The 20,619-nt window shown below is 53.5% G+C and overlaps 2 protein-coding genes across 2 annotated transcripts; one reads left to right on the forward strand and one right to left on the reverse strand.

The window, feature by feature from the left end:
- Positions 1 to 1,778: 1,778 nt before the first annotated feature.
- Positions 1,779 to 3,672, reverse strand: LOC141953273 (uncharacterized). The gene is made up of 4 exons (XM_074891735.1): positions 3,621 to 3,672; positions 2,860 to 3,207; positions 2,217 to 2,355; positions 1,779 to 1,899 (listed from the first exon to the last, which is right to left on the reverse strand). The coding sequence occupies exons 1-4, from the start codon at positions 3,670 to 3,672 to the stop codon at positions 1,779 to 1,781; spliced, it is 660 nt and encodes a 219-aa protein (XP_074747836.1).
- A 13,537-nt stretch (positions 3,673 to 17,209) lies between these two features.
- LOC141953390 (feather keratin Cos1-2) lies at positions 17,210 to 17,515 on the forward strand. The gene has a single exon (XM_074891926.1). The coding sequence runs from the start codon at positions 17,210 to 17,212 to the stop codon at positions 17,513 to 17,515; it is 306 nt and encodes a 101-aa protein (XP_074748027.1).
- The last annotated feature ends 3,104 nt before the right edge of the window (positions 17,516 to 20,619 follow it).

Genomic DNA, 20,619 nt, shown 5'->3' on the forward strand with positions numbered 1-20,619 from the left:
ACCTCAGCCACTCCTCATAACTCTTGCCCTCAAGACCTTTCACCATCTTGGTCACCCTCCTCTAGACACGCTAATAGTTTGATGTCTGTCTTATTTCAAGGTGCCCAAAACTGCACACAGTACTTGAGGTGGGGCTGCACCACTGCAGAGGGGGACAATCACCTCCCTTGACCGGCTAGCTGTGCTCTGCTTGATGCACCCCAGGTCACTGTTGGCCCTTTAGGCTGCCAGGACACACTGTTGACTTACAGTCAACTTGCCATCAACCCAAAGCCCCACATGCCTTTCCGTGGGGCTGTTCTCCAGCCTCTCGTCCCCCACTTTGTACGTATAACCAGGATTACCTCATCCCAGGTGGAGAATCCGGCACTTGCTCTTTTTACATTTCATGAGGCTGGAGATTGCCCGGCTCTCTAGTCTATCCAGCTCTCTCTGCAAGGCCTCTCTACCCTCCAGGCAGTCCACAGCTCCTCCTCGTTCAGTATCATCATCAAACTTACTTAAAGTACATTTGATTCCTGCACCCAGATCATTTATAAAATCTTTGCAGAGAATTGGCCGTAAAAAGGAGCCCGGGGGAACCCTGGAACATGGACTGAATATTGCTGCAGAGCGACGAGTGGCATAATGGTGGGGAATTTCTGGTGTTGTATTTGTGGTGAAGGGACAAGAGATGAAGTGTCTGTAAATTGTCTGCCTTTGATGGTGCTGTGAATGTGTTATTTTAATTTTGGTGTGAGGAATTCTTTTTGTTGATGTAAGTGAAGTTTGTGAACGCTGTAGATTGTGTGATGAATGTATATATTAATGATAATTCTAAAATATGTGATTCACAGAGCAGAGGGGTGGAATATATTGGGTATCTGGGGCAAAGTTTTGGTTGCAGGGGTGGCTTCTCTGAGCAGATGCCAGAAGCTGTCACCCCATGTCAGACAGAGCCATTCCCAGCTGTTTCTAGGACTGACCGGCCACTGACTAAAGCTGAGCCAATCAGTGATGCTAGTAGCACCTCTATGATATTGAAGGAAAGAAGGGAAAATACTGTTGTACAACAGATTCTGTAAGAGAGGAATGAGAAAATGAGAGAGAAACAACTCTGCAGACACCAAGGTCAGTGAAGAAGGAGGGGGAGGAAATTCTCCAGGTGCCAGAGCAGAGATTCCCCTTTGTGGTGAAGACCATGGTGACACAGGTTGTCCCCGTGCAGCCCATGCAGGTCCATGGTGGAGCAGATATCCACCCTGCAGCCTGCGGAGACCCCACACCACAGCAGGTGGATGTGCCCTGAAGGAAGCTGTGACTACGTGAAAGCCCGAATTGGAGTAGGCTCCTGGCAGGGCCTGTAGCCCTGTGGAGAGAAGCCCACGCTGGAGCAGGATTTCTGGCAGAACCTGTGGCTCCGCAGGGGAGCCTCACTGGAGCAGTCTGTTCCTGAAGGACTGCACCCTGTGGAAACCACCCACGCTGGAGCAGTTCATGAAGAACTGCAGCCCATGGGAGGACCTGTGTTGGAGAGGTCCCTGAAGGACTGTCTGCCATGGGGGGTACCCCACGCTGGAGGCGGGGAAGAGTGTGAGGAGGAAGGAGCGGAAGGGAATGTGTGATGAACTTATGACAACTCACATTCCCTGTGCATTTTTCACCAAGCACTTTGCATATGGTGACATAATGTTCGAAGCACGTGGCTGAGGGGATCAGGAATGTACCCAGGAAGAAGTGGGAAAATGAAAGCAGGAAACACAAATGGTAGTTCTGCTGACAAGGAATGTCTCCAGCTTCTAGGGGACAATGGTGGTGGCACAGCAGATCTCCAGGTAGGAAAGCGTGCCAAGGGGGAAACACATCAGCAGACTCGGGGGCTGCTCACTCCCCACGGTGACAAGGATGAGGCTATTCCCACTAAGATGAGGAGAAAAATGGAGAAGACAAAGACAAGCAGGGCCAGGTGCCCCCTGGGGAGGTCACTCCGCTTGACTGAGTTGGTGTTTCCTTTGGGGCAACATACTGCCCTGTTTGGAAGAGCTACCCAGGCAAGAGGGAAGAACCAAAGGTGTGTTCAGGTCAATCCTTTGTCTCTGTTGGTGTGAGAGGAATAAAATCAAGCACTGGTGCAAGGCAAGGTAACCAGCTTACCCCAGATGAAGGTCTGGCCCTGCCAGGGTGGAGGAGCAGGTGGTAGACCACAGTAATTAAAAATTAGCAGAGCTCCAACAAACGTTTCTGCTTTGTTGGAATGAGCCTTTGCCATGTAAGGGCTGACAGCAGTAGCGAGGTATTCTACAGTTGATACTTCCTGGGTGTGTTGGTTGCTTAATTGCCCCGTTGCTAATTGGCTCCGTCGAACGTGCAGGGAGGCTGTTGGCGGTACTAACAGCCTTGTGGGAGCCCTTGGTGCATGTGCCCGGGAAGGGCAAAAGCTCTGGGACTCTGTCCCCTGGGCGAGGCATTTCTGAGGCAGAGCTGGCCGGCCGTTACAGACAGGCCCGAGGATGCCCCGTTAGGCAGCAGAGTCTGAGCCCGTCGGGAGGCAGCAAGAGAGCCTGGGGGAAAGCCCGCCCTGCCCTGCCTGCCTTGCCCAGCCCGTCTGCCTGTCCCTGGGCAGCGCTGCCCAAGCGCGGCTCTTTGGTGGCCTCGGGAGCACAGACCCGCAGCGGCCGTCAATGAGAAGAGGTGCTGAGGCCAGGCCTTGACTGCTGGGGGGGCCTGGTGGTGCCGGTGTTGGTGGCGGGGCCGGGCGGGCGGGGGAAGCGGCCCGGGGCCCGGCGGGGCCGGGCGGGGCGAGGCGGCCCCGGCGGGCGGAGCGGCAGCGCCCCCTGGCGGGCCCGCCCGGGGCTGTCCCCCCGCCCCCGCCGGCCCCGCCCGGCCCCGCCCGCGGCGGTTCGTGCCCGGCCGCAGCCCCGGCTCCTCTCCCCGTGTCTCCCAGCGCGCAGTAATACACCGCCGCGTCCCCGCGCCGGGGCCGGGCGAGCCACAGGGCGCTGGACCGGCGGTCTGCCGCCACCGACAGCCGCCCCGGCGGGGCCTGCAGCTCTCTGGAACCTTTCACAGTGAACGCGAGGAATGCGGGGGCTCGGCCCGGGAGCTGACGGAACCAGCAGATGTAGTCGTTAGACTGGATGTTGGGGTGGGAGCAGTTGATGGTGACGCCGGTGCCCTCGTTGGTCTCTGCCGACGGCTCCTGCTGCACCTGGGCTCTGCCCGCAGCCACTGCCGAGGAGAAAAGAAGAATCCCTTTGCTTCAGCTGAACATGTCGTGCAGCGGGAGAGGGGAGAAGGGGACACTTCACAAATGATGGGGGTGTGATCTGAGAACACGGGATGGAGAGACAGTTCCTCTGAGAGTGGTTCTTTGGGGACAGGAATGTTTGGAAGGACAGTCCGAGTCAGGAAGAGGAGAAGGGACTGAGGAAAAGAGATTGGCTGGGATGGATGGATGGAGGGATGCGGAAGTGGAGTAAGAGAATAGAGAAGAAAGCTTAGAGGGAAGAGCTCGTTGGGGACAGAAGGGAGGACAGAGAAGGGAATAAGGTTCAAGAGGAGCAGGCGGGTCACAGGCGAGCCCCGGCCCAGCCCCGGCCCCCGCAGCCCGTGTCCCAGCCCCCGCCGCCAGCCCCGCGCACCCAGGAGCACCGCGGCCAGCCCCGCCAGCCCTGCGCCCCGGCCCCGCCGCATCCCGCCGCTCCGCCGCCCGCGCCTCGCTGCCCCCCGCCAGCCCCGGCTCTCTGCTCCGGCCGCGGCGCCTCCTCTCCGCCGCCTCCGCTCCTCTCGGCCGCCGCCAGCTCCGCCCCGGGGCTGAGCCCTGCCCCCGGGGCGAGGAACGCGGCGCTGCCGAGCCCGGGTCCCCCCGCAGTGGCCGGCGCAGACGGGCACGGGACGAGCCGCCGCCGCGGGGGCACCCGGCGCTGCCGCAGCTCCTGAAACCCGGTGCAGGGCGCTGCTGCTGCGCGGGGACAAGGCACCCCAGAAGCACTCCGAGCCCGCCCCGGGGGCCCCTCGGGCTGCTGCTGCCCTCGGAGCCGCTGTCGCCGGCCGAGGGGCCCGTGAAAGGCCGGCAGCGGCCCCGGGAACAGCGGCTGGGAGCGCGCAGCGAGCAGGAGGCGGCGCCGCGGCAGAGACCGGCCGGAGCGGAGCTGCCCGCAGCGACACGGGCTGTGCGGGAGTGCGGGCAGAGGCGGCACCGGCACCGCCACCTCGGCCGCGGGGACGCCGCTGCCCTGGGAGGAGCCCAAGGGGACGGGGAACGGCACGGCAACAGGGCGTGGCGGGAATCTTTGTGTGTTCGAATTGGAAAACCGGGCACTTAAGAGTAGATGTGGGAGGAAAGGGCACGCGGTTCTGCTGCTGGGTGCTCTCCTCCATCAGGATAAAAGGCAAAGGCAGATTTCAGGTGAAGTCTCCAGGCCACGCCATGCACGTGTCGACTGCCAGGGAAAATGCAGGAAGAACCAAGTGCTGACGGGCACTTCTCAGGGCAAGGAGGGCAGGCAGGGGGAGGTTGTGCAAGCGGGGGAGGTGGAACAAGAACAGGGAGAGAAGCTGAACGCATGAGAGGAGAAATCAGTGCTGCTGGCAGGGATGTGGTCTGGGAGAGAAACAGAACGTTTCTGGAGCCAGATGGATTCTTCCTCCCTGCAAACACAAGGACAAACCCAGCCCTCCTCTCCAGCACTTCTCAGGCAGCTTCTCTCCCCAGCTGACACCGTGACTCACAAGCCCTTGGTCCTCCCTCCTCTTCCTCAGTCCAAAGGTGTCTCACATGGAGGGAAAATACCTACGGACTGTGGCCCAGCCCCCTCCCACCACACAACCTGGTGAAGTCAGCTTTCATGTCCTGATTGCTCAGGCTGAGCATCAGGGGATTCAGCAGGGACATCTCCGTGGTACAGAAGTCAGCAGCCACGCTGTGCGCAGGGTTCTGGGATTCCGTCCTCAGGTGCTTGAGACCGCGGGCACTTAAGAGCTGCCACTGCACTGAGGCAGGTGGTCATAAAGGAAGTGCAGGGTTGTGTCAAAGGTCTTGCTGACTTCTAGGTACTCCCTCCCCCTGCCCTCCCCTTGTTCCACAGTGCCTGTTAGCTCCTCAGAAAGCAATGAGGGTGGCCCTCAGCTACACTAGAGCCTCAGCTCAAAAGCGGTTCCACAGAGAGGGGAATCAGCCCTGGCTGAGCTCTCCCAGCAGAGCTCCCTGGCACTGATCTCACTGAGGTCACTCAAGGGAACGGGGAAAGCCTTGGCTGCACTGTGTCCAAGTTGGGCCTGAGCCCAGGCAGACAAATATTCAGGAGGGGAGATGGGCTTAGAACATTTACCCACTGTACACAGCCTTTGTTGGAAAGAGAGTCTCTTCTGGACAGCCCTGTGGGACAGCAGCAGGCTTTGGGGGATGTGGTGTTGAACCTAATGTCCCTTTCCTGCCCGGGGCAGTTGCTGGGCACTCAGAGTGAGATTCCAGCGTGGGGCAGGAAGGTTCCTGTGGGCTGAAATCAAAAGCCATCATCTTTCTTTGGCTTTCCTTGTGATACCCACAGGGTCTGTCCTTCCCCTCACAGCACAGCGATATCAGGCTTCATGCTCCTTTCATTCAGTACCTGTTTCATCCAAGATCTCAATCCCACCCTGATACAGCACCAGGTTGATGGGATGCACAAATACATTTGTCAAGTGCAGGGACCTGAGAGAGGGCCATGTCCCAGCCCAGACACCACCGACACTGCACGGGAAGCGGATGCACTCAGGGATGGCCAGCACATGGTCAGCAGGATTCCTCAGCCTTTCTCCTTGCCCAGAAAGCAATCCCTGTCCTTCTGAACTCTCTAGAGCTGGGGAGAGCAGCCGTGTCCTGGCCTGGAGAGGCAGGGAGGGGGCACTGCCAGCCGTGCTGAGGCACTCCCAATATTCTTACACTGAATTAAACTAAGGAGCCAAACTGGAGTGAAACCATCCTTGTAGTTGCAGTGGAGCGTGAGCTTTGGAGGGGCAGGAAAAGGAGGTCTAAGGAGCCAGGGGCTGCACTTCAGAGCCTCTTCCCTGGACACATCTCTAGCAGGCTGGTTCCATCACTGTTCAGCTGCACTCAGGCTCCTTCTGACCCTGGGAACCTGCTGCTCTGTGGTGCTCATGGACAGAGCAGAGGGGAATGTCGCTGCCATGAGCAGCACATTCCCTTGAGATGAAGGACACACAAGAATACACAAACAGATGCTCCTGCACACTACTATGGAAGTATAGACAAATTTGAACTTGCACATGCATTCAAAAATACCCATCTGCTTACAAGGAAACACAAGAAAGAACACACATGGGAACACAACGGTCCATGGACTCTGCTGAGGATCCCGGGTGACTGGGCAGTGTTAAGCAGGATGGGGTCAAACCCCAGCAGCACAACACCTACACCTGGGGAGGCAACAAGAACTGACCATTAAGGTGAGCTGAAGAAGGAAGCAGGAAAAGACAAGGGCATAGCACAAACTCATACATGGAATCCCACTGCATCCAGCTGTGAACGGCTGGAGTTTCCTCCTGGAACAACACTTCAAAGATCCCCACCAGAGTGATTGAGACTGACATCATTTCCCTGCTCTGGAAACATCCAACAATTCAGTTGAGTCTTCTGCCAGCACTGCTGCATTCCTGCCCTAGAAATCCTGGGGCCTTTCATCCCAGTGCTCAGAACAAGCCTTCACTGGGGAATGGGCATGGCACAAACCTGGAAATGAAAAGGAGCAGTGCAGGAAATGAAAGCACAGCCCATATCATTAGCTGCAATGGTTTGCATTCAAGATGAGCTTGTCAGAACATTGTTACCTCTGCAAAGGTGCCTCTGGTCCTGCGGCAGTGAAGGGCAGGTATAAAAGGCAGCCCAAGTCCCTGCTCTCTCATGCACTTCTCTTGGCTCCTTCTGCTTGGGAACCAGGTGAGTCTGAAGCCCCTTCCCCTCCACCTGAGAGACATCCCAGCTGATATTGCTCTGTACTGTCCTGGGGTTTGAATCTTCTTGTCATGACATAGGGAAGCGGAGACCAAGTGTGCTTAGCGAGAGAAGCTGGCATGTGGCTGAGAGGGTTTTTGGTTTAGAAATTCAGAGACATCCTCCCTGAGCCAGGCTTCTGTTTGTGGGGGAATGAATACCATGTGGCTCTTGGCAGAGCTTCCAGCTCCCCACTCAGTATTGGCTTTGGATTCTTTGTGACAGGATAACCAGGCAGCTCCTCACCCACCCTTGGGCTCTGCTTCCTCCCTGACCTCTCTCCCAGGTGCACCTCCACCCTCAGAGACATGTCCTGCTACGACCAGTGCCTGCCATGCTGGCCCTGCGGCCCCACCCCGCTGGCCAACAGCTGCAATGAGCCCTGTGTCAGGCAGTGCCAGGACTCCACTGTCGCCATCCAGCCATCCCCCGTGGTGGTGACCCTGCCTGGCCCCATCCTCAGCTCCTTCCCACAGAACACTGTTGTGGGCTCCTCCACCTCCGCTGCCGTTGGCAGCATCCTCAGCTGTGACGGAGTGCCCATCAACTCTGGGGGCTTTGACCTCTCCTGCATTACCAGCCGCTACTGTGGCAGAAGGTGCCCCCCCTGCTAAAGCCACTGGTGACAGCCCAGACAAGGACCCCAGAACTCAGAAGCTCATGCTGGACTGAGGACAGAGCTCCTGGCCAGTGACTTCAGAGAGGCTGAGCATCCTTCCAAGGGAGGGCTGCAGGGTCTCTCTGAAAACATGGCCAAAGTCTAACTTCCTCTGCCTTCTACCCCCTCGCATCTCTTTCTTGTCTTCTGTTTTTCTGGCCTGTAAGACCCACAAAGCCAAGCTGGGGGATCTGCTGGCCCCTCTCCCTCCATGTTGATCCATCCCTTGTGGGATCTCCACTCTGGCCGATGGGCACAGACATTTAGCAGCTGCTGGTGCTCTCCCTGCTCTGGCCGTCTCCTCCTAAATTGGACTAATTTCCATCTTCAGGGTCATTAAAGCTTTCTGCATCCCAGCCTCTGCCTCCACATAATTCTTTTGTTGGTGGACATTGTATCGAGTTGCTGAGGAAGAAAGGCATTGTCTTGACTGGTGGGGGATTGGGTGGAGACTTTTCATCATTCGGAGAGGAAGGGGAGGATGGGACACATGGCAGTGGGTCACCTTCTGACATTGTCACTTGGAGATGAAGGAGACATCCCTGGCCACTGACACTTGGGGCCTCCTGTTGTAGCATCTTGACCTGCAAATCCCTGGGTGCATGGGGGAAACAGAGCTGCCAGGGGAGAGCTGATGGCAATTGCCCCAGGAAGGCCATGAGCTTGAGATATCTGAGGTGCATGTCGAGACCAACCGACCTGTTTGCTGAGTGAGAGAGAGTCAGAAAAGCACCTCCCAGCCCCAACATAACAAAGGTGTCAGAAATGACTCTGTTGAGGGAGCAAGGGAAGAAGTGGGGGAGAGAAACGATCTGTTCTTCCTGTGTCTGAAATGCTCCTTCTGGGTTTCTCCCTCCTCCAGCAGCAACACCTGTGGCTCCCTCAGCCAAGGGCATTCTCAGCATCTCCACAGTGAGAGGCCCTGGGGGCTCTGGGGGTCCCAGTTGTGGGAAGAGTCTGTTCCCGGTCAGCTGGCAGTGGAGTCCTCACCTCCCCAGCTAGAATCACCTGCTCTTCTGCACAGCCACTGCTGGGCCATGTGGGAGGTCAGGGGTTTCTTCCCTGCTGAGGTTTTGCATCTTCCCCTGGTCCTCAGCTCTCTGGGGACACTGCTATTTGTTCTGGGAAGAGAAGTCTCTTCTGTTTCTCTCACGTCTCCCCTTTCTTTCCTCAACAAAGCTTCTCCCCCACGTCCCCAGAAATAGGAGATGAGCCCTGCTGTGCAGCAGCCCAGGGGCTTTGCCTGTGTCCTGCTCTGGTGGTATAAACTACAGACTGAGAGGAACTTGCCTTCAGCGAGGCAGCTGAATGCCACAAAACCAGAGGCAATAAAGAGAACAAATTCCATAGGGAAAGGGGTGATGGGTCAACAGGAAACAGGATGAGGGATCAGTGGGTCACCCCCCTACATACACAAGGAGCCCATGGGGCACCCACTGGAGCACTGCACTGTGAGGGGTGGGGTATAGGGCAGCACTGCACCCCAGAGCTGAAAGGGCATGCAAAGGGATGGGGGGTGGGCAGGTGGAGACCCCTACTGCCACCCCCTTTCCAGATCAACTCCAGAGTGATCCCATCCACCAGTCACAACAAAGATAACATTTTGTTCATTTTGGTTGTGTCATATAGGTTTTGCTCCAGAAAACCTCCACAATGAGGTGAATAACGATCTAGGTAATAACAATGGCAATAATAAGCACATTCTCATGGAAGTGCTGCACCTCTTCATGCTGTAAAAGAAGATTTCTAGAGAAGTGGAGGGTCCTAATTTCAACACAATCTTTCCCAGGTGGAAAAGCAGGCTGAAGCTTACCCTCCAACGGGCTGCTGAGATGGATCTGCCTTCTTAGGCTTTGCAGCAGATGTAAGACCTGTACAGGAAGAAGAGGATTTCTGCATTTTTACTGAGAGGAGAAAAAGAGTCATAATCCTCAACCTGCAACTATCCTTGCTGACCCCAGGGCCACATCACTGGGATCTCTCCATTCTTGATGCTTGTGACTCCTCTTTCAACATCCTTTATACTTTGTCCAGTTTTCTGCACCTGGCTCCATCATAGTGTCTGCCCCACATCTCCTTCAGCACACCTCTAGGATGCAGCTCTCCGACACCTGAAGAATGACACTCCAAGCCCTGCAGACCCTGACTGTCCCTTTTGAATCCTCCAGGCAGTATCAGCTTTCTCCTCTATCCAAACTAAAGTACCTCAGGAACCAGTGTATCTCCCTGCCTGCCTGTAGTGGCCCACAGTAACCAGAAGATGATTGTTCCTGGAGGAGTTAGGGATCCGCATGGCAGCTGACTTGAGCAGGCATGGACGCGTGCTGTGCTGTGCTCTATATATCACTTGGCACTCGGCAATGATGCCACAAACACGTCCTTGTCTTTAGGAGTGAATGAAACACCGTGTTTTCATATGAACGTTATTTTGCTCAGCAGTAGAAATGATGAACAGACTTGCCTATGTCTAAGAAAATCCCATGACAACTCCAGAGACGACAATGTCAGTGAATCTCAGAACGGGCAGGATTTGCAGCACGTGACAAACCCCAACTCAAGGTCCTTTTCATGATCCATAATTGAGAATTGCCAGAATCTGAAGGGGCATAACATTACCTGTGCCATCCCCCTTTTCCTTCTTGTCTTATCTCCGTTAATGGTATTTTAACCAACACCTTATGGAGCTGCAGTGCCATTCTTACTGGGATCCATCTACACCCATGCTCCAACCACATGGGTAAAACCAAAACACATTCCTAATTTCCGCTATAAATTTCCCCTGTCCCAGACTGTGTCCATTGCCTTTCTTTCCATCACTATGCTCAAGAAGAGTTTTGCTCCCTCTGGCTTCCTCCAATCATCCTCCAGGTTTGGCTCCTCTCTCCATCCTCCAGTCAAGTGTTAGAAGATTAAAAACCTCTCCCTTCAGCGTCTCATTTGAAGGCTGAAGCGGGTCATTTCTCTCAACCTCTCCTCATGTCTCACATTATGGAATCACAGAATTGTTAAATTTGGAAGGTACATGTGAAGGTCACCTGCTCCAATCCCCTGCTCAGGAAGGTTCACCTAGAGCTGGGTTGTCAGGACCATGTTCAAGATGTTTTTTGAATGCCACCAAGGATGGAGACTCCACAACCTCTCTGGGCATCCTCCGCCAGTGCTTCCTCATCCTGACAGTCAAACATTGTTTCCTGATGTTCAGACGGAGCCTCCTGTGTTTCACTTTGTGCCCAATGCCTCTTGTCCAGTCACAGCGCACCATGGAGAAGAGCCTTCTTCACAGACTCGCTTCTGATATTTGTACATGTTGATGAGATCTTCCCTGAGACTCCTCTGTGCTGAACAGTCCCAGCTCTCTTAGCTGGGATCTCCATATGAGACATGCCCCAGGCTCTTCGTCACCTAAATAGCCTGTGGCTTGACTGTCTCCAGTATGGCTGTGACATACAGTTCTCAGTGAAAACACACATGCCTACTGTACTGGGTCTGGCTGAGCCGGAACTGGTTTTCCCCTATAGCAGCCCTCATGGTGCTGTGTTTTATGTTGGGAACTGGAATGGTTTTGATAACACATTGGTGTTGTGGCTGCTGCTGAAGAGTGCTTACACAGCACCAAGGCTCTTTCCGACATTCCCCCACCCCACCCCCACCCCCACCAAGTGGGACGGGGTGGGCAAGATCTTGGGAGGGGACACAACCAGGACAGCTGACCCAAACTGACCAAAGGGATATTCCAGACCATATGACGTCTGCTCGAGTATAAAGCTGTGAAAAAGAAGGAAGGCGGGGGGGGGGGGGGGGGGGGGGTATATGTGTGTGTCAACCTTGCTCGTCTGAGGCAATCACTACGTGTATCGGAGCCCTGCTTCCTGAGAAGGCCCGACATCACCTGTTAATGGGAAGTAGAGGATAAATCTGTTTTCTTTTTGCTTCCACACGCAGACCTTTGCTTTGCTTTGCTTACATTAAAACTGCTTTTGTTTTACCCACAAGGGTCGGTTTTTTTCCTATCTTATTTTCTTTCCCCTTTTTGACCTGTTGGGAAAAAATGGGGAGGAGACGGAAGTGATTGTAAAAGGAACAAGCTTTAGAAAACTCTTTTCTCTTAGGATATTAGTAATAGCAGGAATAATTAATAAATAGATATTGTTTTATAGGCTTAATTAATAGAGCACAGGTGCTCTAGGAACAATACTGACAGTTTAAGCAACTTAGAAAGGCTAGGTAATGAAAAGCTAGACATAGATTAAGTATATATTAAATAGAACATTTTGAGTCTTTTCTCAGAAGTCTAAAAGTGAATTATGATGAAGATTGTTCAGAAGATAAGTAACCATGATGACCAAAGTCAATGGTCATCAATGAGCAGTGGTATCCGAAGAGGAATTGGAACAGAATGATAAGAACCAGTCGAAACTGTGGAATACGATGGACTTTTGAAATTGATGATGAATTGAGAGCTGAAAGTTCCTGGAAAATCACCAAAGACTCTTTTTGTTGTATGTTATATCATATATATAGGGGGCACGTTTTGTGAGCTGTTGCCACTCACTGAGGTGCTGGCCCATCTCTGAATTGTTAATAAAGCAACCCTAGAGATACCCACAGTCTGGTGAAATCCCTTAGAGGTGATAGAGCAACTTAGTGGGTACCTGGTTAAATGCCAAGGTCAAACCACCACACCTACACCCTCTGATTTAACTCAACACTCACATTTGTTCATCCCCCAAATACCAGCACGGGCCCTCAGCCCATCTAATAGCCCTGCCTGGAGCCTGGGCCCTCTCACCCAGCACCTGGGGTTCCTCCTTCTCTCTGGCTAGGCCAGCCTGATGTTCACTGGCAAAAAGATTTGTGAAATCTCCCATTCCTCTCACCATCATCCCCACACTCTTGGATCCCCCAAACATTACCATGGCTTGGTAATATCAGCCTGTCTAGCAGCCATGAGTGGGCCCTGGGCTCCCTTACCCACCTCTGTCTCAGACTTCAGATACAGCTTTTCTGCCCACTCCCTGAAATATGCTGCCAATTCCACATACACACCCATGACCATCGGGTTCATTTCACAAAGAAAAATGAGAAACACACTGAGGTCCCTCCAGTCACTGGTTCTTAGACCTCCCACACATACACGTGCAGTATGGTCCCTGCAGTTGCTGACAGCAAGATGTATGACCCCTCTGTCATGTCCTTCCTTCTCCAGTTGATGGCACCCAGACCTTGCTTACACTCCAGTCCCTCCAGCTGCTGGTGCAGAGGGGAATAGGCCCTATGACCTGTGACCCTTCTCCAGTTGCTGGCACTTAGATCTTACAGCGCACAGCCTGGTAATTCAGCTACTGGCCCCAAGGCCTACAATCCCTATGGGCATTGGTTGGTTGTCCAGTTACTGGCACCCAGCTCTCTCTTTCACACCAGTCTCTCCAGTTACTGGCACACAGACCTTGCAGCACTCACACATGGGAAAGGGAGTGAAGTTACTCAGTAGGATGGTTAGAAAAGCATTTCACAAGACAAGGGGGACAGTAGTGATCAGGCACAGGCATCATCTTGACATGTGCCCTGACTGAACCCTGCTTCTGTGCCACTGGCTCCTTTTTTCCTTCCTCCCCTCTATCGCCTCCCCTTGCGCCTCCCCAGTCCCCTCTTCCCCACCACCTTTGACCCTTCCCTTAAGAATTCCTTCAGAACTGTTGCCTGGTCCTGCAGGACCCCCTCAAACATCCCAAATCCTCAGGCTCCTCTTGTCACTTCTTGTCACTTACAAAGCTCAGCCTCAAACACTTCAAAGCTGCACCTGCAGTTCCCTGATGGCCCATCAGTTAGAGGCTGAAGAGCTCTGGTCTCCCTCCTTGTCTCCCTCATCACTTCCTGAGAGACTGCTGTCATTGTGTGCCTTGTTTATCACTTTCCCTTTGACTTGTTCTTCCCTTTGAAAGGGAAGGGGAACTTGCTCAGACAGCCTCAGTAAACTGGGTGCTCTCAGCTTTCAAATGGCCTGACAGGATCCTCGGGTGAAGTTCCTCAGGTGTGCAACTTCCTCAAGAAGCTGAAAGGCTCCTGTCCCCTGAAACAATTGGGTCTCTTGAGTCAAGGCTTTGGGGTGAAACCCCATGGCAATTCTGGGGAGTCCCTAGAGCTGAAAGAGACCTGAAAAGCAGGGGGACAGCTCAAGGGGTTGAACAGAAAATCTTGTCCAGTACCTGGTTGATGGGCCTTTGACACATGTTGAGGCTTTCACTGATCCCCAGATGTAGAGCTAGGAGGACATCTTCCCTCTTTTGGCTTTCTTTTACAGGAGGTTAAACTACAGGAGCAGACATGTGTTTTGCCATGAGCCTCCTCCTCCAACAGTGGTTATTGGTGGATGCCGAGGAAGAGTAACATTGGGACAAGCAGCTGGGATACTTCTCCTGAATACTCACAGGTGTGTCCCACTCACTTTCAGCAGCTCAGGATTGTTCCTGAATCTGCAGTGGCAATGGACCCTCGTGGCAAGGAAGGCCAACAGCATCCTGGGCTGCAGTAGGAAGAACATCACCAGCAGGACAAGGGGCCTGATCTTTCCTCTCTACTCAGCTCTGGTGAGGCCACCTCTGCAGTGCTGGGTCCAGTCCTGGGCTCCCCAGTACAAGAAAGATAGCTGAATGAGCCCAGCAAAATGGTGCAGGGACTGGAGCAGATTTCCTATGAGAACAAGCTGAGCAGGCTGGCAGTGTTCTGCCTGGGGAAGAGAAGGGTTGAGGGGGATCTTGGCAGTGTCTGTAAATACCTGATGGAAGGGAATGAAGAAGAGTCTTTTCTCAGCAGTGCCCTCTGACAGGAGCAGAGGTAGTTGACACCAGTTTAAAAAAAAGAACTTAACATGGTCCTGGGCAACCTGCTCTATCTGACCCAGCTTGAACAGGGGCTGCATGATCTCAGAAGGTGCCTTCCAACCCATCCAGTTCTGTGATTCATTGCAATATGCCCAGATTTCCTCCCTGCTGCTCAGGCTGGGCAGGCAGAGACCCAGCCTCACCCCAGCACCAGTGTGCAGTTCCTGGGCAGGCTGAGCTCAGAGCTACACCCAAGCAGTGGTGGGGAGGGAGTCGCTCCCCAGCACACACCCTCCCCTTCCTGCGCAGTGCTGCACACTGAGGGCACAGTTGTGGAATCGGCACACAGAGGCAGAGAGCGCTGTCCTGGAGCTCGACATCCCACACACACAGAAGCACCTGGGAGTCCTCTGCAGACACTCCCTGAATCCACGTGAGCTTTGTACTCACTCACCCCCAGCAGCATTGGAGGGGACTCATTTGGGAGCTGCTGGTAACAGTAGATAGGGATTGGAATAGCTGGTGAAGAAATTGAAGCAGAGAGCTGTGTTGTGTTGTGTTGCGTTGTGTTGTGTCCTGCCTGGATGGTCCTTTCTGGAGGGGATTGGAGCACAGAGTCCTTCTGCACGTGACCTGTAAAGGCAAAAAGGAATTTCAACACTCCTTGCATTGACCCAGCCTTCTCCTGACAATTTTGGCCATTCCTACACAGGCTGAAAGCATTTTGTCAAACATGTCTGTGAGAGGAGTTTCCATTTCTAGTGTTGGACTCTACCCTAGCAGCTCTCTCTTTCACCTGTGCAAAACAACCCCTAGAGAGGTACTTGTGAACACTGACAGGGATGTGCAGAGTCTTACTTCTCCCTCCATTCCCCTCACAGCTGACATCTCTGTGATGATTTTCCATTCCCACCTGCAGTCCCTGCTCTGCCTACAGAATCAGTCCCAGTTCCCTGCAGAGTCACAACTCAAATTTCCCTTTCCAAGGGCAAAGGAAGGAGTGTCTGTGATGAACTTCTCCTGTCATCCATTGACATTCAGACACAGGTTGGAGACAGGCACCTTTGCAGTCCTCCTTGTCTCTCGGTAGTGTCTGAAGGGAGGCAGAACCAGGAACAGCCAAAAGCACCTGGAAGCAGGAGCCTAACTCCCTGTTCCCACAGGGATTTTCTCTCCCTTCTCCCCACACCACAGACAAGGCCCTTCAAGGGAAATGGCCCTGGGAACAGCAGATGCTGTAAATATCCCAGCCAGAGTCAGAGACATGACCTCTCTGTCGCAGGAGAACATCCAGCACAACCCTCTGCTTCACAGACATCTACTCCTCATCTCTCCAGGTATCACAGTCAACTCTGTCTGGAGATGACAACTCTGAGAAGAGTGAGAAGAGAGGATCATCTTAGGAACTCAGGGGTGTTTCTGCCTACAGGGGGATTGGACTCCTTACGGGATGCAGTGGAAAGGCATTTGGGGACTGTGCAAGGGGTTGTGCATGGGTTGTTTAGGGGAAGCAGCAGAGACACAGAAATGGAAGGACCAAGGCAGTTTGGCCTGGAGCAGGCATGGGAGGAGAGCTGGAAACAGGGACAAGAGGGGCTGATCCCATGTGACCATGGGGCTGATCCATGTGTTGGCCTGGACATACTTGTTGTTCTGCTTTGTTTGTCTCCCTGCCAGTAGTTCCCTGGAAACAGAGTTCCAAAGTCCAGCTGGAACATGCAGCACGGTTGATCCTTAACTCTGTGCCTCGGAAGCCTCTGACCATGGGCTTTGAAGAGCTCTCTTGGCTACTTGAGTCACACAGGGTTCCCTGGGGACTGCCTGGAGTCTCTTTCCAGAGATATCCTTCCAGGTCTTACTAAGGTCAGACCTTCAGCCCTTTAGGACAAAAGGAAATGACCATCAGGGTGAGCTAAGGAGGAAAGGAAAGAGATGGACCAGACGTGGCACATCCTCATATATAGGAACCCATAGCATCAAACTGAGAACGGCTGGAGCTTCTTCCTGGGAATGACACTTCAAACAGCCCCACCAGAGTGATCCAGACTGACATCACTTGCCTGCTCTGGAAACATCCAACAATTCAGTTGAGTCTTCTGCCAGCACTGCTGCATTCCTGCCCTAGAAATCCTGGGGCCTTTCATCCCAGTGCTCAGAACAAGCCTTCACTGGGGAATGGGCATGGCACAAACCTGGAAATGAAAAGGAGCAGTGCAGGAAATGAAAGCACAGCCCATATCATTAGCTGCGATGGTTTGCATTCAAGATGAGCTTGTCAGAAAATTGTTACCTCTGCAAAGGTGCCTCTGGTCCTGCGGCAGTGAAGGGCAGGTATAAAAGGCAGCCCAAGTCCCTGCTCTCTCATGCACTTCTCTTGGCTCCTTCTGCTTGGGAACCAGGTGAGACTGAAGCCCCTTCTCCTCCTCTTCCAAAGGGAGATCTCCACTTGAGAGACATCCCAGCTGATATTGCTCTGTCCTGTCCTGGGGTTTGGATCTTCTTGTCATGACAGAGGGAAGCAGGGACCAGGCCTCCTTAGAGAGAAGGTGGGATGTGGCTGAGGGGGCTTTTAGTTTATGAATTAGGAGAGAGCCTCCATGGACCATGCTGCGCTTCATAGGGTGATGAAGACCATGTGGCTCTTGGCTCTACTTCCCCACTCAGTGGCAGCCTTGGCTCCTTTGTGACAGGGTAACCAGGCAGCTCCTCACCCAAGCTTATGTTTTGATTCTTCCCAGGTGCACCTCCACCCTCAGAGACATGTCCTGCTATGACCAGTGCCTGCCATGCCGGCCCTGTGGCCCAACCCCGCTGGCCAACAGCTGCAATGAGCCCTGTGTCAGGCAGTGCCAGAGCTCTACCGTTGCCATCCAGCCCTCCCCCGTGGTGGTGACCCTGCCTGGCCCCATCCTCAGCTCCTTCCCACAGAACACCGTTGTGGGCTCCTCCACCTCTGCTGCTGTTGGCAGCATCCTCAGCTGTGACGGAGTGCCCATCAACTCTGGGGGCTTTGACCTCTCCTGCATTACCAGCCGCTACTGTGGCAGAAGGTGCCCCCCCTGCTAAAGGTGCTGGCAAATCCCAGGGGAGACACCTTGACATGCAGGCCACAGGATCGCTCTTTCTGATGTTGTTTTCAGGATAGCTGAAGGGCTTTGACTTCCTCTCCCTTTGCTTTGATTCAGTTCCTGTTGGCAGCAACATGTCTCCAAGGCCAGCCTGGTGGGGACCATCTATCTCCTCTCCCTCTATGGGACAGGCAGATGGACATCATGCAGGAACTTCTCTACAGCCAAGAACCATAGACTCTTGGCTGCCCCCAGGGTTCCCTGCACTGTTGTCCTCTACTTGGAGTGACTTTGTTTCCCTCTTTTGACTCATTAAAGTTCTGCTGCATTCAAGCCTGGCCTCCATGTGGTCTTTCCCTTTCTGGACACTCCCCAGGCTGTCAAAGGAGAAGGGTGTTGCTCTGCGGTTGAAGGGGGTGAGGGAACAAGGACACCCTTCTTCATTCACAGTGAATGGGAGGCTGGGACACCCTGCAGTGGCTCCTCTTTTGGGCACCACTCCTTGGAGCTGAGGAAGACACCCCTGGCTGCTCTGCTGCCACTGACCATCAGGCCTTACCTTGCTGTGTCTGTGCCCACAAATGCCCAGAAAGGCAGGAGACCCTGAGGGCTCAGCAGCCCCAAGACCTCTTGAGGAAGAACGTTCCTCTTGGTATGGTTCAAGCTGCAGTGGGATGGCAGGGGATGGTCTGGGGATCCAGGAGATGGTTTACTTTGCAGAATGTCAGGAGTAGTAATGCAGGGAACAGCCCTTGAGAGGCCCATAGCTGCTACTCCACATTCCTCCCCTTCCAACACCCAAATTAGGGGCTGTGGCCAGCACGCACGGACAGGAAATAATCACCCATGTTGCTGAGTGCATTGAGTCTGGAAATTGGAGCTATGCATGGGGGAGATGAGGGCAGTCACCACAGAAACTGAAACACTGCAATGTTGTATTTCTGAGGTTGATCAAATTCCTCTCATGCTGAGCTTGTAGGGGAATGTGAAAATTAACAAGGATGAGGGTACTGGGTGCAGGAGGGTATAGATCTCTTGACCGTTGTGGGGACTCAGAAGGAGTCCCTGCAAGAAAATGGACGTGTGAGCAATCCTGTGTATAAGCGAGGATGTGACGAGGGACTGACCCTGGAAGAATGAGGAAGAACCCAGGAAGGTAAACAGCTTCAGGGTGAGGGCCTGGGCCGAGAAGAAGTTTGTACAATGTCGATGTGGCAGTTTTCATCCAACCAGAAGAGAGCCTAAGGAGCATGTGCAAAGCTACCTGTCAAATCAGAAAGAATTGTACCATGTGATTGTATCTCGTGATTCTCACCTTCAGGATAAAAGGCTTGTCCACCATATTAAAGAGGCATTGCTTAATCACTGTGTGATGGTTTGCATGCGTTTAACTCCCGCATCAATCTTCTGCAGACCATTTCTTTGCTCCCCCCAGACAAATTGTGCTCAGGAATTGGCTGACATTCTGTGGGAATGAGGATTTTTTCACATGTAAACCTCATCCTTCTCTTGGCAGCCACTAGAGTCTCAGGTCCTATTTCCTGCCATGAAAATGCATATACTTGGCGAAAGTGTACAAGGAGAAGGATGGAACTACCCCTCCCAATGTCTTCCACTGAGAGGGAATGAAGTCTAAGGAAGCATATCTGGGAACGACTGAAGGCCAAAAGCTTCAGTCTCTCTTACCCAGTGACTTCCTTCCAAAGATGCTGGAGGGCTTCCTCAGACCAGGGGACATACCCCTCTCATTCCACAGCTGCATGGCCCAGCTGTCCTCCTCCCAGCTCCTGGGCAGGGACCAATGTTTCCTCCACCTTCTCATGGCCTATGGCCACTGCTTGGTTACCTGCACCCCACTGTGCCATGGGGCCATCACACATCAGGATGTGTGTGCCCGGCAGGTGGCAGGGACATGGTTGGCCGGTTCCCTGCCTCCTGCTCTGCACACAATACTCACCTCCCACTTGGTTTACTGTGGGCCCAGGCACATCCACCACTTCTCTGGTGTTCCACCAGCCTTCCTGGACACAGCTTGTGCTGGCCCATCTGACAACAAGGCTGGGATCACATTCCGTATTGGTGATGTGACCCTCAGCTGCTTCCTCTTCATCCTCACTTCTTACAGGTACAGAGCGAGAACCATCCTGCGGCTCTGCTATGCACAAGCCAGGCACTGGCCTGTCTTAATCTTTGCTTCCCATTTCAGTGCTGTGGCCTGTTTCTATGGCCTGTGTGTCTTCACCTCCATGGGAACTGACCTCAAAAGGCTCACTAGACAGAGCAGTGGCTGTTCTTTACATCGCTCTTACTCCCCTGACGAACTCCTTGATTTACACCCCAAGAAGCAAACATGTGAAAGCTGCTCATAGTTGTTCACATCCAGTAAACAACTGGCAGGGTCATAGTGTTTGACTGTAGAAATGATGAATAGAGCTGTTTCCTTTGAAGAAAATGCTGTAAAGCTAGACTGACAAAATCGAGTAACTTTTTCTGTGGATGGGATCAGTAGAGTGTCCTGTGCCCTGGAGTAGGGACAACAATAATTCCCGGTGCTGTGGGAGTGACTGAGCACTGGCATAGGTATTCCAGGGACTCTGCTGACTCTTCCTGATTAGAGAGAGGGACAAAAACACCTCAACACAGCTCTGGGCAACTGGCTTGAGGTGGCCCTACTTGAGCAGTGGAGTCGGACCTGATGACATCCAGAGGTCCCTTCCAACCTCAACTGTTCTGTGATTCTCTCATTCTGGGAGAGCAGCTGATGGAGAGCAGCTCAGGGTTCCCAGCATTTCAAGGGGTGTAAGGTTATCTATACTATCCTTTCTTTCTCTCTACCCTTAACTCTAATAAGTGGTATTTTAAGCCATGATTTGAAAAAGCTGAGTGACCATCTTGATCAGTCAGTATCATTTCTGGTGCCCCAAACTCAGTGTCTGCAGCCTGAGGAGAGTCTGGCTTGTCCCAGGGACACCACGCTCTGCTGCTGTGTGAATACAGCACCGAGGCACCATTTTCTTTACAGAGCAGGGGCTGGTCCCCCAGCCCCACATCTCCCTTCAGGAGATCACTAAGCACAGCTGGGAGCATCTAAGGCTCTAAGAA

The sequence above is a fragment of the Strix uralensis genome, chromosome 22, assembly GCF_047716275.1.
Source record: "Strix uralensis isolate ZFMK-TIS-50842 chromosome 22, bStrUra1, whole genome shotgun sequence".
NCBI lineage: Eukaryota > Metazoa > Chordata > Aves > Strigiformes > Strigidae > Strix > Strix uralensis.

What these genes read in the sequence shown, in the direction of transcription:
- LOC141953390 (XM_074891926.1), top strand. Translation starts at nt 17,210, where the DNA reads ATGTCCTGCTATGACCAGTGCCTGCCATGCCGGCCCTGTGGCCCAACC.
- LOC141953273 (XM_074891735.1), bottom strand. Translation starts at nt 3,672, where the DNA reads ATGCGGCGGGGCCGGGGCGCAGGGCTGGCGGGGCTGGCCGCGGTGCTC. An exon ending in ACCGCCGCGGGCGGGGCCGG is followed by an intron (nt 2,356 to 2,859) that starts GCGGGGCCGGCG and finishes TACCGCCAACAG; the next exon opens with CCTCCCTGCACGTTCGACGG. An exon ending in CATTCCAACAAAGCAGAAAC is followed by an intron (nt 1,900 to 2,216) that starts GTTTGTTGGAGC and finishes TCCTCATCTTAG; the next exon opens with TGGGAATAGCCTCATCCTTG.